This window comes from Rosa rugosa, chromosome 6 (genome assembly GCF_958449725.1).
Source record: "Rosa rugosa chromosome 6, drRosRugo1.1, whole genome shotgun sequence".
NCBI lineage: Eukaryota > Viridiplantae > Streptophyta > Magnoliopsida > Rosales > Rosaceae > Rosa > Rosa rugosa.
In genome coordinates, this window is record NC_084825.1 from 41,750,884 (window position 1) to 41,770,213 (window position 19,330).

The 19,330-nt window shown below is 38.1% G+C and overlaps 2 protein-coding genes and 1 long non-coding RNA gene across 9 annotated transcripts; all 3 read right to left on the reverse strand.

Annotated features, from left to right (window-relative positions):
* Window positions 1-2,765: 2,765 nt before the first annotated feature.
* Window positions 2,766-3,476, reverse strand: LOC133716798 (uncharacterized). The gene has a single exon (XM_062143455.1). The coding sequence runs from the start codon at window positions 3,474-3,476 to the stop codon at window positions 2,766-2,768; it is 711 nt and encodes a 236-aa protein (XP_061999439.1).
* Window positions 3,477-7,060: 3,584 nt separating this feature from the next.
* LOC133717759 (uncharacterized) lies at window positions 7,061-8,799 on the reverse strand. Its single transcript, XR_009849922.1, has 2 exons — window positions 8,544-8,799; window positions 7,061-8,134 (listed from the first exon to the last, which is right to left on the reverse strand). It is a non-coding gene; the product is annotated as an uncharacterized LOC133717759 (long non-coding RNA).
* A 6,187-nt stretch (window positions 8,800-14,986) lies between these two features.
* On the reverse strand, window positions 14,987-16,869 carry LOC133715852 (uncharacterized). Of its 7 annotated transcripts, none has more exons than XR_009849243.1 (4): window positions 16,730-16,869; window positions 16,531-16,631; window positions 16,305-16,407; window positions 14,987-15,959 (listed from the first exon to the last, which is right to left on the reverse strand). XR_009849243.1 is itself a non-coding variant. In XM_062142528.1 (3 exons), the coding sequence occupies exons 2-3, from the start codon at window positions 16,629-16,631 to the stop codon at window positions 15,332-15,334; spliced, it is 729 nt and encodes a 242-aa protein (XP_061998512.1). In that variant the 5' UTR covers window positions 16,730-16,869; the 3' UTR covers window positions 14,987-15,331. The 7 variants fall into 7 exon arrangements, 2 of the variants coding, with proteins under 2 accessions (XP_061998512.1, XP_061998511.1); XR_009849246.1 differs by having other exon boundaries at window positions 16,531-16,611; window positions 16,730-16,853; XR_009849245.1 differs by having other exon boundaries at window positions 16,531-16,621; window positions 16,704-16,839.
* Window positions 16,870-19,330: the final 2,461 nt, after the last annotated feature.

Genomic DNA, 19,330 nt, shown 5'->3' on the forward strand with positions numbered 1-19,330 from the left:
GTTGCAGGGCAGCGAGCAGAGCGCAGGGGCGCGCAGGTGGGCAGCAGGGGCTGCAGTGAAAAGCTCGGCCTAGAGGGCTGCAGGAGCAGGCGGGCTAGCAAGGGGCTAGGTGCTGCGGCAGTTTTGAGGAGAAGAATTTCTTTTCAGGTTTTTGGGTTTTTAGCTTTTGTGGTTTAGGGCTCGTGCTGATAACGTGTTTAAGTAAAATAGATTCGAGAGAGAATTGTAGAGAGAGATGTGTATTATTATTGAGAATAGGAGCCCTATATATAGGGATTACAAAGTACTAGTTCTAATGTTACAAGGAATACCAATCCGTGTAGGATTGGGAAATCTAGAACCTTCTCTCCTATTGCTACTCCTAGTTTGATAAGGCACACTAAATCGATATTCCTTCAACAGATATGAATTTAATCTTCATTTTCCATCCTTTTTATTTAAGTTCAACATGAGGATATTGATTTTAGTTCAGACAGGAGTTTAGCTGCAAACAGTCTTGCATTCAAGTGATGTTAATGCTTTCATGAAAAGTAAATCATTATCTTCTGGTTTGACTATGTTGTTTGAAGTCAGTTCTACATTTCTAATCTAGTGTGGAGCTTAAAGTAAGGCTTGTATATTTATAATTGGTTTCAGTATTTCAGCTACAGATTTGTGCTTAGAACGTAATGAATTCATATCTTTTGTTTTAAATGTATTTCTCATTAGATGTTTTCACACTTAAAACAGGCGGAAAGTTGCAGGAGGAATTGGAGATATTCATTTACTATCACTTATGTGATTGCATTCTTATCTGATTAACTATAACCTTCATGTCAAAGATGTGACCAAATTTGGCATTGGAAAGGAGCACTCGACCTACAACCTTTATGATCCCGCGGTGTGCTCTACTGACTACTGTACAAGTGTACCCAGGAGGGTGGAGTGCAGTTTATGTGTATACCTTGACAAACCTGCAGGAATGTGAATTTGAGCTCACAACACTTGAAAAGTTGGTATTTGGGTTAAGAGCTATATGTGAGAGTCTATGATGCTGATCCCAACCCTGTGAAAGAGAGGCCTTCCCCTGATAACATCCTTGTATGTGTTTCCTTGTGTAACAAGTCAGGATATAATCAGATAATGCTAGATTGATTTTCTTCTTTTGTAGGAAAATTTGCCCCGCCAGCCACTCCCCATTGTGCACCGTCTGCACCTCCTCCAAAGCCATCTAGTACGTGCATCATCTTTGCAACTTACACCAGCAGGGTGCTAGTCAGACAAACGTACTATGTAGCCACTGCTAATTCACTTGAATAAATTTTGATTATATGTTTTCCCCAATGTCAATTCATTTCTTGAAACTTCCTAGATACTCTCTTTCACATCTAACCTTTGATTATGTGTTTTCCCCAATATGCATATTATCTGCAACATTCATTCAAATATCCAGAGGTTCATTCAACATTTCATATGGGGCCAAAGAAGACCCTATGTAGGATTTAGGAAACTTTTTTTTTTTTTTTTTTTTTTTTTATGAGAGGACATTCAATTCATTGGACAGAGTCCTATGTCTAATTAGTTCATTGGTTATTTGTATATTGTCCTATTAATTTATGATACAGAAGTCAGTTTCTCAGAACTAGTTTAATGCTGCAGAATTTTTATCTCCTATAGTCCAAGTACTTCCTTAGTTTGTTGCAGCAAGATTCATGGAAGAGTACCACTAATTGCAGACCATCTAAGAAATAATCGATTGATCTTAATCAATTTCAATATGGCATATATGCCTAGGATACTTGGTCTCTTTTTATATTTGAAAGTATTAAGAATACAATTACTTTCTAGAAGCATAAATATGTGGAAAGGCCGGAAATGTGAACAAAGAGGACAATTCTTCCAGGATCGATCCTTGAGGAAAACTCTCTACAATTACTTTCTGATGTGTGAATATCTTGGGGAAACTACATGTTAGAAGTTGCGGGAGTAGTGATGGCAAGGATGATGTGATAGACTTGGATTCTGAATGAATTCAAGAGATTCATTTTCGATATGTATGTCAGTTTATCTATGAAATCAAGAGGTCGGGTGTACCACCATTAACACAAACTCTCTTTCAGCAAATCAGAAGGATCAACCTTCAAACAAATAATCAAAACCCTTGGGCCAAAATTGAAATAAAATAGAATCTGATGGATTCTTCTCTGATACCATAGAATGGTAAAGAACATGAGAGTGTTTGACAGAATTGCTTATGTATTTCTTCTTTGAGTTCGATATTACATTTACATCAGAGTGTTTGAGAGAATTTCGTGTGTATTTCTTCTCTGAATTCAATATTACATTTACATCAACTTATATTGACCACTTTGGCATTTGCCCTACATAATTCAAAGTAAATACGTGTATGGTGATTGTGAGCTCAGTACAATTCAAAGGCTCCTCCTTGTCTTGCTTTGTGCTTGTCTGCTCCACTGCTCCAGTCAGATGGAATCTAATCTGTTCTATGTCTTGGAGCATAAGGTTGTGCTTTGGCACTGATGTGAGCAGAGACCTGCATATTGTCTAGTCTTGGACCACTATTGCCTCTCAATCCCGTATCAGGATTGTTACCAAACTTCAATCCTATAGTCTTGAGATCTTGATGAGGAGTGTCATCAAGTTCCGATCCTAAATTAGGATTGTTTTTACTTTCCAGTCCTATATGCTTAACAAGCTTTCCCTTCCATAGCCTCATAACAAAAATTTCCCGAGTCTTCCTCAGTGATTGATCCCCTAGACTCTGTTTATTGCTCCTCCCCTTCCATGGTTGGCAATGGGTATCGGCACAAGGGACAAAGGTGACTGATCTCTAGGGACTGGACAATGCAATCTACATGATAGTGGTGTCTGCAAGGTAAGGTTGTAACCAGTTGATCAGTACATTCTGCAAAGTCCTCGAGACAAATAGAACATGATCCAAGATCTACTTCCCAAGTATCTAGTTTTATCTTCTTCAAACTCTTGATCCAAGATCTACTTGCAGGAATAAATTTGAGCTTATTTGTACCCCAATGGTCCTCATATACGATGTGCTCTTCTGCCACCCAATCAACGATCTCATGATAGTCAGCACTACCCAACAAGGACACGCTGATGTCCAATATATTCACAGTATATGGCACATAATGGGGGATGTCGTCAATATCTACAATATACTTCTGAACAAATTTCTGAACAATAGCTTCATGTTCTTCTGGTGGGACACCCATACGCAAAAGATGCTCAGCAATAAACTTTAATTTGGCTGGGCCAGGTTGGACAAGAAGTATCTGTTCATCTACGAGGGTTGGTTCACCATCCTGTGTGAAGTCTCGTGGATTATCATACCAAAACCGGCTTTGTTTGAAAAGACGTAGTATGACCAGAGTCCCTTCTCCCTCCTCCAATATTGGTACAGGTTGTCCTGAATCTATTTGCGACACTGTGCTATGAAAAATATGCCTCTCTGCGGACATGTTTGTAACTTTGTACAACTGATATCTGATTATATCAAACTAGTAATGAGGGTGATGGACTATATAGGAGGCTTAGTCCTAAATCAACGAGGAGTAAGATCGAGTCTATATTCTACGAGGATAAGGAAAACAAGGACCAAGGGACTGAAATCTTCTGTTCCCATTCCCCTATCCCCACCCTGTCCCTTCATTCTGATTGGTTAACAAGGATTAAAAAATGAATATAAAGATTAAAAAATGAAACAAAAGTTTAAGATAAGGATTTTTTAATCCATATCAACCAATCAGAATGAATGGACACCTATCCCCATCTGAATTGGGGACAAAGGATTTGCTGCCAGGACCAAGTGTTTCTCTTCTACAAGGATTAGGAAAAGCCCTTTCTTCTAGGAGGATTAGGAAATCCCTCTCTTCTAGCAATCCCTAAAGACCTTCCCACCCATCCCTCATACGCTCCTTGGCATTTGTTTTATAACTGGTTGATAGAAGACTTTTAGGAAAAAGTACGTGATTTTGATTGTACAGAGATTAGTTATCAGACTAGTCTCAAAAGTATAATTTTTGAGTCTGAAATAACATTACTTTACGCTCCCAAACCAATTCTCAACCAGTCTCCTAGCAATTGCCCTATATATCTGGGAAATGATTCTCAACCAGTCTCCTAGCTATTTCCCTATATATCTGGGAAATGACAAGTTTACCTGACAGCTGATCCAAAAAAGGAAAAATGAAGGTGGCGTTCGGTAACGTTTTCAAGTCATCTTTTTCATTTTATAAAATGAAAATGGCTTGAAAATGCGTTCGTTGGTCTGTTTTCAAAAATACAGAAAATAAAAATTGAAAATGATTTTTTATTTTACTCGTAAAACAGGAAAACGACAAATAGACGTTTTCACCTTTTCATTCTCATATTTTAGAAAACACGGAGATATATGTATACATTTTCATTGTTTTTTGTATTTTCATACGGTAGTACCGGACTCGTTTTTGCTGTTCTCGTTTTTGAAAATTGTTTTCGAAATAAACTACCGGACACATTTTCGGATCTCAAAAATCCAATCTTGTTTTCTCGTTTTCATTTTCAAAATCTGCTTTTGAAAAATCATTTTTAAAAACGTTATCGGACAGGCCCGAAACTTTTAAAATTCACAAACCCAACAGTCCCGGAAAATCCAAAGCAATGAGGTCGACAAAGCAAAAACAGATACCAGTAGAAAAAATAAAGGAAAGAACTTGGCTGACCAGCCCTGGTCAGGAGGGGCTGACCACAGCCACTAACAATCTGACAGCTGTCCTTTTTTTGTTTTTTGCACCTTTTCCTTTCGGTTCTCCTTCTTCAGTTCTTCCTCCTCTGTTCTCCTTCTTCCTCTTCTCCACTCCCATAGCGCAATGGAGTCCATAGTCGCCTTAGCCGCCCAGAAGCCACAGGAGCCGCTCCTCTTCGATCTCATCTCCGCCGTCGTCGAAGAGCCCAAGGTCCCTCTGCGTGAGTACCATTTCGGAGGATACATCTACCGGGAGGTCTGGAAAGAGCTGTAGGCTTACGGGTTGCGAACTGCAGCAACTTTTTCCGTTGCCGTCGGCCAAGGTGGTGCGAACTGCAGCAACTTTTTCAGTTGCCGTCGTCCTCCACGCGTCCCTGATTAGGAGGGTCATTCAGATCCCACATTTTTTCTTCTTCTTCTTCTCTCGCGCTTTACTTGCTCAGTAGCTTGACGTGTCCCTGATTAGGAAAGATCTACAAATAAACTCGGGTTCTTAACATCAAACCCAGAATTCTGGGCAAAACGGTATAAAAGAACAAGAACAAGAGGAAGAGGAAGAACTGAAGAAGGAGAACCGAAAGGGAAAGGGGCAAAAAAAAAAAAAAAATTGGACAGCTGTCAGATTGTTAGTGGCTGTGGTCAGCCCCTCCTGACCAGGGCTGGTCAGCCAAGTTCTTTCCAAAAATAAATCACCTTTAATTTCCTTATTCTGGGTACTATATATGAAACCTTCTTTGCAAATTAGTGGCAGGGTACTAATCAGACAAACTAGCTAGCCACTGCTAATTCACTTGAGTCAATTTTGAACATATGTTTTCCCAATACCAATTCATTTCTTGAAAACTCCTAGCTAGTCTCTTTCTCATCTAACCTTTGCTTCTTACTTTTTGTAGGTCTCATGTTGCCATTATCTGCATTGTTGCAATATTCATTCAAATATCCAAGGTTCATTCAACTTTCGATAAGGGGACAAAGAGGACCCTAGGTAGAAGTTAGGAAACTACTTTTTTCTGAGGATATATAATTCAATTCATTGGACCAAAACTCCTATAATATATCTAACTAGTTCATGGATTATTTGTATATTTGTCCTATTAATTTATGATACAGAAATCAGAAATTAGTTTCTCAGAAGTAGTTTATTTTAAGATGTCTGAGCAAGTACCATAATGCTGCAGTCTCCTTATCTCCTATACTCCAAGTACTTCCTCAGTTTGTTGCAACAAGATTCATGGAAGAGTACTACTGATTCCAGACCATCTAAGACATAATCAATCGATCTTGATCAATTTCAATATGACACATATGCTTAGGTTACCTGGTCTCTTTTCATATTTAGAAGTATCAAAGATACAATCACTTTCTAGAAGCATAAATATGTTGAAAGGGCAGAAACGTGAACAAATAGGACGATCCAGGATCCTCAAGGAAAACTCTCTACTATGGGATCACTTTAATTAAGGAAATCTCTCTACCACCTCTACGAATGTTAAACCAGAGTGTGAATTTCTTGGGGAAATGATATGTTAGAAGTTGCAGAAGTAGTGATGGCAAGGATGATGTGAATGCAATATTGCAGATTCCTTTCTAAGGCTATTCATATGACTTGTTGAATCCAAAGGACTAATTAAGCTATCTTCCCTTTGAGATATGTAAGATCAAAAGTGGACTCATCACAAGTTATCCTAGAGTAACTAGGAAACCATCAAATACATTAAATCGTATACAACATGGATTTGGAAAAGAATCAACCTAGATATCTAATGTGATAGTGTATTTATCATTGGATTAGGAATCCATTTTTTGGACTACAAGAAAGTCCTAAACTGTGATGCATTAGGATTCTTAGATACAATACTTGATCCTTAAGGAAAACCTTTATGGGAGGATTCTTAGGACTAGTACTTGTATAAATAAGAGGTTAGGGTCCCTGTTATCACCACCGTTTTACAAGCATTGTGTTCTGCCCATTCAGAAGCATAAGTTGGTGAATAGCAGAAGACTTCAACCTCGTCTTCATCCTTGTTTTTGCAGCTGCAGCAATGGCCTCAACTTATGATGTCAATGGTATGTTTAAAGTTAATAATGAACATGTAATTGTGTGAGCTTGTTTGTAATCTAGTTTTACAAGATACACTTAATTGAAATAAACGACGGCATATACTGGATTTTGACTAGCCTTTAAAATCAGAACCTGGCAGACTAGGTTTTTGTAACAAAACACTTATAATGTGGATTCTGAATGATTTGAAAATAGATTCATTTTTAATATGGATGTTTAGTTTAGCTCTGAAATCAAATGTGTACAGTGTACCACAATAAACACAAACTCTCTTTCAGCAAATCAGAAGGCTCAACCCCTTCAAACAAATAATCAAAATCCTTGGGCCAAAGTTAAAATAAAATACAGCCTGATGGATTCTTTCTGGTAAACAAAGCAATTGCTATAAAATACAGTCGGGAGGATTAACTCTCCCTTTCATTTATTTCTGGTAAAAAGAAAAACAACTAAAATACAGTCGGGAGGGATCAACTCTCCCTTTCATTTTTTTTTTCTTCTGGTTAAATGATAAATAACTAAAATACAGTCAGAAGGGAGAGCTACTCCTTTCCATAGCCGAGTCATCCTTAGTTATTGATCCAGTTGAGCGGGATCAACTCCGTTTATTGCTAATCCGCTTCCACAATTGGCATTGGGTATTGGCACAAGGGACAAAGGTGACTGATCTCCAGGGGCTGGACAATGCAATCTTCATGATACAGGTGTTTGCAGGGTAGGGTTGTAACCATTTGATCAGTACATTCTGCAAAGTCATCGAGACAAATAGCACATGATGGGATGAGTCTGATAACAGACTCTTCCAAACTATCAAGTCTTGTTTTCTTCAAACTCTTGATCGATGATCTACTTGCAGGAATAAAATTGACCCTATTACGGTACTCGTCCTCAAATAGGATTGTTTCTGCTTCAACCCGATCAATAATGTCATGAACTCATGATATTCTGCAGTACCCAATAAGACCACAGTGATGTCCAGTATATTCACAGTAATAGGCAAACGATTAGCTACATCAAACAAAAGCCGCTCAAATATTTTGCCAGAAATAGCTTCGTATTCTTCTTGTGGGACACCTATACCCAAAAGATACTCGCGAACAATGCTTGTTGGGCTGGAGCAATCACCGAGCAGAAGTCCTTTTTCAGTCACGAAAGTTGGTTCACCATCCGTTGTAAAGTCTGCTGGATCATCATACCAAAACCGGGTTTGCTTGAAGAGACATAGATGGATCGGAGGGAAACAGGACAAATCCAAACTTGGTACTGGGTACCTTGTTTCTACTTGCAACGCTGTGCTAGCAAATATATGCCTCTCTGTGGACATTCTTGAAGAACTGATATTCAAGGAAAGAATGGAGAGTAAGGCAGTTGTGACTTGTGAGGGCGAGGGATATAATTAGAGTCTCTTCTACAAGGACTAGGAAAACACCCTAAAATTACCTCTCTTCTACAACGATTAGGAAAAGAAAAAAGATTCATAATTTATGAAAGGGTAAAAGGGCTATAAACCAAAACCAACAAGGATTAGGAAATTGGTGTGTACAGAAATTACTTCCGCCAGCTAGAAAGTTAATTCTAAGTTAGTCTCATTAATCACACTCTGACCCGACCGCCGATTAACGAGGGAATACAAAACCCAACAATCGAATTCACACATAACTCCAATTCATGAGACAATTCACAGAGGATAACATTCAGCAAATCTATAACAATGCACAGATGCAAGTACAAAAAAGAAATCACCTTTTATTAGCCTGGGAATTGACAAGTTCGAAGGCTTGAAATTGCACGGTCAACCTGTATGCATCTAAACCAATCCAGAATTACCCAAAACGAAGAAGTTATTCTGAGATAATCACAGAAGCAAAAAGTCTCCACTTTTTGGGTCTTTCCGTCGAGCTCGAGCTCGAGCTCGAGCTCGACCTCAGGTCAGATGCGGCGCCTTGGACATCGAACCTCAGCTGAGGAACCTGCACCACCTCACTGTTTATCAAACAGATGCCCGGGCCCAATTCGATCCGGTTCGGTTTAAATTTAAAAACCCAGCCCAAACCGTATTGTTTGTTACCGAACCAAACCGCAACTTTACCCTCCATTTAGTTTACGGATTTTGAATCAAACACATTCATTTCCCGCGTTTGGTAAGCACCAGAATGGTAAAGAAAAAATAGTTGGGGGAAAGTTGTGGCCCGTTGCTGGTTTATGATTTAACCATCTGTAGCCTTATTGGTGTTCTAATGATAAGGGATCACTTATTAGATCCACTTTTCGATCACATATCCACATTTCAACTGTTCAGTTTTTAGATCTATATAAGTAGATCACCTCTGCAAATTTTTCAGCCAAATTGATAATCGTTAAGGCATTCATAACTGCGCTTTACAATTATATACATGAATGATTCAGGTTGGACAGACTCGTTTCGTTCATTGATTTAATCTAGTTCGATACCTTAGCGATCATCAATTTGATTAAAATTTGTAGAAGTGAGATATATACATTAGAGCCTAAAATTTAAACGGTCAAGATGCCGAAATGAAATGACAAAAAAATGATCTCTCACTAGAAGGAACATGTGTGTGTGTGTGTGTTATTGACTTGTAATTACTGTAATCCGACGCTACTATGGTCAATAACCATGAGGCTAGTACAGTAGAGGTTAATAGATTTAGTCCGCCACAGATAGGAGAGGACTACACCATACTCTAAGATGTGTTCAGCATCGAAATGTTAGCACCATTCTTGACAACAATATGCGCCTAGGCAGCATGATAACAATGATGGACAACTTGGGTCAGATTGGAACTGCATTAGGATACTCAATGGGAAGTATAAGCACATTTGTAAAGGTCATGGGTAGGGCTGTCAATTCCGACACGACTGGAAACCCCACGAAATAAAGTTGGTTGAACCCGCACGATTAAAAAACGGGTCGACAGCGGGTCAACCCAACATGACCCATTTAATAAACAGGTCGGCCGCAGGTCAACCCGCCAACACAAAGTGAACCCGTATAACGATTATACTATAATTTTTCTTGAAATTTTGGACGTTAGGAGTATTTGTCTATTTGATCCTAAAATTGGACAATTTGAAATATTTTACTTCATCATTATTGGATTTAATTATTTTTGAATTACATATAATTATTTATATTCTTCGTCTTATGGAGTTTTTAGTGAATTTAATCAATTTATGCATTTTTTTTAGTTAAATGGGTCGCAATGTGTCATTTTGTCCAACACGACACGACCCATTGACATGAGTTTGATTCTCACTGATATATATAAGGTGTGTTAGGCTAAGGGGAAAAAAAAAAAAAAAAAAGAGTATAAGCACATTTGTGTCACTCACAAGCATATGGGTTTACCTAGGGGAAGTAATTGTATACTCTCAAAAATCTACATCACAAAATGCAAGTGTCCCAGACCTCTCATTTTCACTCTATCCCTCTTGCTATCATGCATATCACCTTCTGATTGCGTTCAATGTCCCAAACGGTCTCTGTGGCTTCGATAATCATCGAGTTTTGCTTTGGTGGACATTGGCCACTGATATTTTCAGCAACTTTTGAATTTTTCGGCCTTAAGCACAACTCTACTCTGAAGCCTGAACAATGCTGCTGCTGTATTGTGGTCATTATAGAGCTCCTTCAACGAATCGAAGACCCTGCCAATCCATAAATCTCCCAGGTTCATGTTTACTTCCTAGTACCATTAAAGATGAAGAATGTGTAGTTTGTAGATCGACTGCCGGATGGGCAGATACACTATTTTATTACTTGTACTATATAAGTCATTTAATTGGTGGTGAAGTAAAAAAGGATCCGTAGAACATTTAAGGGATTTGTATGTTCAGCATTCAAGGTGTATTAATGTTAGGAAAATCTTGATTCTTCTGCTTTCCAACATGGCTGGCCTTTCCAAAAGCCACAGTCGAATTGGTCTTTAGAATGGGAAAACACAGGTCTGCTATACTGCTACTCAAAGCTTTCTGCATTTGCAGATGCAGGAAACCTATCCAGTGTTGTTGTCTGCAAAAAGCTGAAAGTAATGGGAAATTTTCGCTATTATCACCCACTATCTGCAAGTAGAAAACGGATCCAGGTCTGATAATAATAGCCAACATTTCAAGTAATCTTCCACTACACTAAAGCAAGAAACATATACCAACTAAAGGAATTTGGTTTGCATTTTGAAGAAAATTCAAAGCCCATCCACCAACAAACACTTCTCTAGCTGACAAAACAACAATGAATTTACATTTTAGACTCCAGCATAGACAAAATTAACTTTGTATAGAGGCCTACTAGAAACGAAAGAGTGCCAGACCCCCCAAAATACAGCTCCACAAAAGATGTCAACTGTTTTTTCCCTCAACTCTGATCCAGCAGAAAAATCCACATCCTTACTAATTCATTAATGCTTTCTGCTTCATCACGGCTCTCAGATCACGGCAAACAAGATCAACAAAACTACGCAGCATAGCAATCATCCACTTTCCTCGAGTAACATCAGGACCAGGGATGAATGTCGCGGTTTCAACATTACACACTCCTGCACCAACTGCCGTTGTTGCAACCCTAATAGTAGCATTAGCAAATTTTGTAACATGGGACCAAGTAACACTATGTTGAATATATATTTGTAAAATTTTGATTGCTTCTACTTTGTATTTGAACAAAATATAATCGAAACCACAACTTGTTGATTTGATTAATTTGCAGTAGCAAATGAAGCATGAACATATCAGCTTAACCCAGCAAACTTGTGTACTTGAGTTTCTGAACTTGTTCACCCTTTTACATCAACCAACACTTCCCTTATATAGGGTACAAGATTAACCTACAAAATATCTAAGATGAAAGCATATTAAACTAGATTAAAAGTACTTTAGATACAAAATATCTAGCTTAATTTGAGTGGAGCAAACAGTAATGCAAGTGGCTGTAAAAATATCTTTCACTGCAGCTAAGACTTTCACCGCAGCATGTTTCGCGACAGCGAACAAACTCAACATTCGCAAACAGACTTAGTTATTCCGCGAACTATTATTTGCGAACACTACTCTCAGCGAACTCGCGACTTACTAATCCCCACAGTGACGTCATCCTCGCGAACGCACTTTTAGGGAACATTCGCGGCGAACTCACTTCGCGAAATTTTCTCCGCGGTGACTTTATCTCTCGAACGCACTCATCTCGCGAACGCACTTTAGCGAACATTCGCGGATGGAGCAGGAAAGCATTAATTCTATCACACTATTGGAGAGCTTGCTAAGAAAATTCAGCTTCTCTTGCAGATGTGCAGCACGCTCAACCCCCAACTTCTCACCATGAACTTCAGCTATCAACTCTGTGCTTGAAGTCTCGATCACATAAGTAGATATACCCAATTTTTCTGTAACTTCAACAGCAAGAAGAGAAGCAGATGCCTCGCCATCCAAAGGGGATTCAGAAAAGGTGGTCTTGCAAAGACATGCTTGAATTTCTGCTGAAGAACTCCTAACTAGTGCAGCTAGAACACATCTGGTATCCAACTTCCTCCACAATGAATCAATATTAATCTTCATTATACCATCCAATGGAGCAGTCCAACAATCAAGCCTGAACAGAAAAAAGAAAAGGAGAGTATGAACCAACACTCACTTGACAAGAAATGCAATAAGCAAGGTTCAGATTTAGTTAAATTGAGATGCTAGAGTTCAGTTTCCTATCTGATTTCATGGGTTGTGAAAGAGTTCAGTTCATTGAGATGCTAGAGTTAAATTGACACAGGGACGTGGTAAAAGTAACAGACAACCAGACTCCAAAATGATCACCCATTCAGTCACTCCAAACAAATACGCCACATATAATTGCAACTGTATATCATTAGAAAGGATGCAAAAAGATCATCCATTTGAACACTACAAACAACCAGACTACAAAATGAGCATTCAACTACAAACACAGATCAGATCTCATTCTAAACAAACCAAGTAGTTACCAAATTTTGTATTTCTGCTTGGCAACAAAAAATATTTGACCTAGGTCTCATATTGCCATTAACTACATAACGTTTTTTTTTTTTTTTTTACAATTTTCCTAATTTTCCGACTTTGGAAGAAGAAAAATACTTGCAATGCCGAAAGAAATCTGAATTTTATATTTTATGTCATCGATTGATAAGATTTTTTCCCTGACTCTTGAGATATATTGACGTTTTCCCAGCTAAATAAAAATGTGACAAATATGCAACAGACATGAGAGCTCATTAAGCACATTCTTATTTTTATTTTTTGTTGAACAATGATCAATTACACGTTGATGTTTCCTCATCCAAGTAATAATAATTTGACACATATGCAACAAACGTGACTACCATACTTGAGGACACCGTGTGATTGACAAATCAAAAAAAAAAAAAAAAACAAACGTGACTACCATACTTGTTCATTACATTTATATATTTTTTTTCTTTTTTGTTGAACATTAATCAATTACATGTTGATGTTCGATAGAAAGTGGCATTCTGTTAGTATCACAATTGCATGCATGCGAAAAGAGAGCTAGTACGTGATTTTTACTATAAGTTCGCTCACAAAAGCAAGCTCAACACAGATTTGTAAAGAGTAGCATTTTGCCTAGATAGAGTTTTCTTGCCGATTAGCTTGTTTAAGTGCATGTAAAACTCTAGCTGATGGCTATTGGCTCTAATCATATCAATTTGTATTAAAGAAAAGTTACATGTTGATGTTTGCCAACCCAAATAATAATTTGATACATATACAGCAAACGTAAGAACCATATATACTTCTTGCCAAAAAAAAAAAAAACGTAAGAACCATACTAGGGATGACAATGGGGATCAAAATACCATTTTTGTTTCCGAAGTCATTCTCTAGTCTCATCCCACATTGATCCTCGTCAGAATATATTGGGGATTCCCCATCCTCATAACCCATGGGGATTAAGTCCACATAACCGCCCTGGATTCTCGTTAACACATATTTTATAATTCACTCTATCAATAATTATTATACAATAATCGAGGTTTGAAAAAAAAATATGAAATTACAATTAAACATCATAAGATATTAAAGAATTTAACTTTTAATTATATTAATAGGATTATGTTTAATTGTAATTATTAACATATTTTAAAAGAACGTTCATTTAAATATCAAATAATATGATAAATATTATATAATTTAAAAATAATAAAAAAATTACTATTGAGTGGGGATGAAATGACGATCGCAATACCATCTCCACCTCATCCCCGATTTGAGAAATCGAATATTAGGAATTCCCAGCCCTATTATCCGATCAGCTCCAAATTTCTTTCCCATTAGGGCGAATACGTGATGGGTATCCTACAGGTATTATCTAACTAGTTCATCGATTATTTGTATATTTTTCCTATTAATTTATGATACAGAAATCAGTTTCTTAGAACTAGTCTATCATAAGATGTTCGGGCAAGTACTAGAATGCCGCAGTCTCCATATCTCCTACTATCCAAGTGCTTCCTCAGGCAGCAAGATTCATGGAAGAGTACTAATAATTCCAGACCATCTAAGACATAATCAAGTGATATTGATCAATTTTAATATGACACATATGATTAGGATACTCGATCCCTTTTCATATTTAAAAGTATCGAGCCCTTTTCATATTTAAAAGTATCGAGGATACAATCACTTTCTAGAAGCATAAATGTTGAAAGGGCGGAAATGTGAACAAATAGGATGATCCAGGATCCTTAAGGAAAACACTACTATGGGATCTCTTTAATTTTAAGGAAATCTCTCTACTATACCTGTACGAATGTTAAAACCAGTGTGAATTTCTGGGGAAAACGACATGTTAGAAGTTGCAGAAGTACTGATCGATGGCAAGGATGATGTGAATGTAATGTTCCAGATTCCTTTCTAAGGCTGTTTATATTATGCATTTGTTGAATCCAAAGGCATTTGTTGAATCCAAAGGACTAAGTAAGCTATCCTCCTTCTGAGATACTCTTATTTTAAATAAATGGCGGCATATACTTGATTTTGACTAGCCTTTAAAATGAGAACCTGGCAGAATAAGTTTTTGTAACAGAACACTTATAACGAGGGATTCTGAATGACTTGATAAGAGAACACCTTTTACATTTTGTATATGTATGTTGGTTTAGCTATGAAATCAAATAAGTAGGGTGTACCACAATAAACAGAAACTCTTTCCTCAAATCAGAAGGATTAACCTTCAAAGAAACAATCAAAATCCTTCAGCCAAAGTCAAAATAAGATACAGTCTGATGGATTCTTTCTGGTAAACAAAGGAACTGCTATAAAATACAGTCGGGAGGATTAACTCTCCCTTTCATTTTTTTTTTTCTGGTAAAACAATAAATGACTAAAATACACTCCATAGCCGAATCATCCTTAGTGGTTGATCCAGTTAAGCCCCTAGACTGTTTATTGCTCATCCGCTTCCACAGTTGGCATTGGGTATCGGGACAAGGGGCAAAGGTGACTGATCTCCAGGGACTGGACAATGCAATCTACATGATATGGTGTTTACAGGGTAAGGTAGTAACCAGTTGATCATCACATTTTGCAACGTCGTCGAGACAAATAGCACATGATCCAAGATCTACTTCCAAAGTATCAAGTTTTATTTTCTTCAAACTCTTGATCCAAGATCTACTTGCAGGAATAAATTTGAGCTTATTTGTACCCCAATGGTCCTCAAATACGATGTTTTCTTCTGCCGCCCAATCAACGATCTCATGATAGTCAGCACTACCCAACAAGGACACACTGATGTCCAATATATTCACAGTATATAGGACATAATGGGTGATGTCGTCAATATCTACAAGATACTTCTGAAGAAATTTCAGAAGAATAGCTTCATGTTCTTCTGGTGGGACACCCATACGCAAAAGACGCTCAGCAATAAACTTGGCTGGGCCACGTTGGACAAGAAGTATCTCTTCATCTACGAGGGTTGGTTCGCCATCCTGTGTGAAGTCTCGTGGATTATCATACCAAAAGCGGCTTTGTTTGAAAAGACGTAGTATGACCAGAGTCCCTTCTCCCTCCTCCAATATTGGTACCGGTTGTCCTGTATCTACTTGCGACACTGTGCTATGAAAAATATGCCTATCTGCGGATATGCTTGTACAACTGATATTAAAAATGAAGAGTTGCAATCAGTAACTTGTAGACCTTTCAGTCGAGATCTGATTATATCAAACTAGTTGTGAGGGTGATGGACTGTATAGGTGGCTTAGTCCTAAATCAACGAGGAGTAAGAGTCTATATTCTATGAGGATTAGGAAAACAAGGACAGAGTGTTTCTCTTCTAAAAAATTTAGGAAAAGCCCTTTCTTCTAGGAGGATTAGGAAATCCCTTTTTTCTAGCAATCTCTAAAGGCCTTCCCACCAATCCCTCATACGCTCCTTGGCATTTGTTTTACAACTAGAGACTCTGAGGAAAAAAGAGATTTTGATTGGACATAGATCACTTACCAGACTAGTCTCTAAAGTATAATTTTTTGGTCTGAAATAACATTACGCTCCCAAACCAATTCTCAACCAGTTGCCCTATGTATCTGGGAAATGAGAAGTTTACCTGACCGCCGATCCAAAAAGAAAGGTAAAAAATTAAAAAATTCACAAACCCAACAGTACCCGCAAATCCATAGCAATGAGGTCGAGAAAGCAAAAGCATATACAAGTAGAAAAAAGAAATCACCTTTCCTTATTCTGGGAATTGCCAAGTTGGAAGAGATCTATACAACCGGCTTGAAATTGCACATTGAAGCAGACCTTGTGCCTGTTTACATCTGAACCCATCTAAAATTACCCAGAATTTGAGAAGAAGAAAAAACAATAACAATCAGAGAACCAAAAAGTCTCCATCTTTACCAACAAACAAAAAACAAAAGCTCGACCTCAGGTCAGCTGCGGTGGCGGCGATATCGAACCTCAGCTGAGGAGGAGGTCCAGGCCAGCGGGGCACATTTATTAATCGTACTTGTATTTTGGACCCGAAAATGAGCATTTTTTTAATAGAGAAATTTCATTGTTTATAAATGGTAATGCAAGTACAATAGTCCAGTACTATTTGGTCTAGTTGCATAAGTCTACATTTTATAAGTGGAAGGTCGTGATTTCGACTCACAATAAATTAGTTGTTTAATTGATCAAAAAAATATAAAAAATGCACGTACAACATATGTTCTATTATTGAGCCTAAAGCAAAAGAAAACAAATCATCACTACTAACATATATTTGAATGGAACTAAGATGAATAGCACAAGCCGCCAACTAAAAGACAAGTAACCCTCTGTAATGACCTCGATATTCGTTATTTAATTTTGGTAATTAATAATGGACTAGTTGTACGAATAATTGTTATTATGCTTTATTCGTAAGTTGTATGTGAAATGGAATGGTTTTCGTACGTATAATTATTCGAATTTCACAGTTTAGACTTTAGGGGGTCGTGCGAAGTTTGACTTTTTATACGTTGAGATTCTCGGAAAACTTCCTTCACGAAAGTCGTAGAGCACGTCGATACGAGTTCGTGGACATGCGGAACGCGTCAATTGGAGTTTGTATGAGGAAGTTATGGCTCTCAGAAAAAGTTTCTGTTTTAGTATAAATAGGGAAAATCCAAAAATATTTTTCATAAATCCAAATTTCCTTTTTCGGAAACTCTCTTCCTCTCTCTTCTCTCTCGACTGATACCTTCGGTATCAAAGAAATTCGACTTACCCGACCCGATCCGACTTTTCCGGCGAGCTCCGGCGGTGAAACTCTCCAGATCGGCTCATCTCTGCCGTCCGCTCCTCCCTGTGAAGTCCTCTAGCGGCGATTCTCGGCGGTGACGGCGCAGCAAAGCGGCGAACTTTGGGGTATTCGAACCCGGCCGGAAAACACAGCTTCGGTGACGCCACAGCTTCATGCTTCCTGTTGTGAGTTCGTAGCAGCCTCCTGTATCGATCTGTGGTGGTTGTTTGGATCGATTCACGTGAAACTTGATTCAACTCGGATTGAACAGTAATTCACGACTTGCGAGGTAGTTTTCGACCCTTTATGCTTAGTTTCTGACTTCGTGCTAGTTATGAAAATGGTTAGCCATGCTGAGATGAACATCTTTGATGTTGGAAGTTTTGTGAAATATTGAGTTTTGGCTAGCGGCGGTGCGCCAGCTCTTGTGGCAGCGTTCTGGGGGCGTTCCGGCCATGTAAGGGACTGTTTCTGGTATTATATATCTTCTACTCGTGGATACGAGTATTTCGATATATAATATGCAATTTTTGGAGTTCGTATGAATTTGTTATGATTTTTACGGTTTCATACCGGTTGATTTATTTGATCCGTGAGGATTCAAGCGTCCGATCGACTTGTGGTTTGGACATATCGATCGTGGAAGTATTCCGGAGACTTTGGAAGGTCTCGGATGTGGTTTCGCCTCGATTGGTGCCAATTTGGGGATTTTAGTTCAAAACAAGGGTTTCAGACTTAAATCGTTTGTGAATTCTTACTAAGTTGAAACCGTATGTGATTAGGTACTTGACGAAATATTTTTGGACGGTTATTTTGTGGATTGACTGCTTTGTTCTATATTGAAGACGTAGCGGGAGTTTCGAAGTGAGTAATCTCACAACGTTCATTTACGAACGGAGTTACCATTATTGTTTTAGCGTTATTTATTTAACTGCAAACTATAGCTGGTATTAGTAGGCATTCCTGAGCGAATGACTACGTGTATATATATATATATTTATTTATTTACGTGAAATATATATATTCTTGTGAGTGATGTGTGAAGGAATAATATGCATGATTGTGTTCATGTTATTGCTAAAGGCAACTTTTCGGGAAACAATATTGTGGAAAAAAAAATGTTTTCTATTGTTTGAAAAGTATTGAGTTTGATGTTACAATTGCGAGTCAAGCGTGACTTATTGTAAGTGTATTGGTCCTTGTACCAAGAGTCACAGATGGTGAGCAGGGATGGGGAAAGCCGAAACTAGATGTTTGTAACGTTTTTAGGTCGGGTGCGACTTACTTAACGTTTGATTCTAAGACCAGACGGGATCTGAAAATCATATGTCACAAATGGTGACCTTAACGTTTGATTCTAAGACCAAACGGGGTCTGAAAATCATATGTCACAGGTGGTGACAGGTTGCAGATGGTTACGATTTCAGTTAAAGCTCTAGTCTGTCTGCCATTATAGCTTATGGAGGTAACAGTCGAGGTTGCTGGAGACTCATAAGTATGTAGTTTAAAGGAGAGTTCTGAGAGTATTCTTCTTTTATTGTGTAGATGAGACTTGAATTGCTTCTTGATGGTTAAGTTAGCAAATAGAACATTGTCACAGCGGTGACTTAAGTTGTCCCTTCGATGGAAAGGATATGGAATGTTAGAAGGAATCATGGTTGCATCGTTTCCTTAAGCTGATTGTGTGAGTTGTTGATTGATGTTTCATGAGTTACTCATCCGAGCTTTCATAAGCTTACTGGGTTTGTTGCGTGGCAAC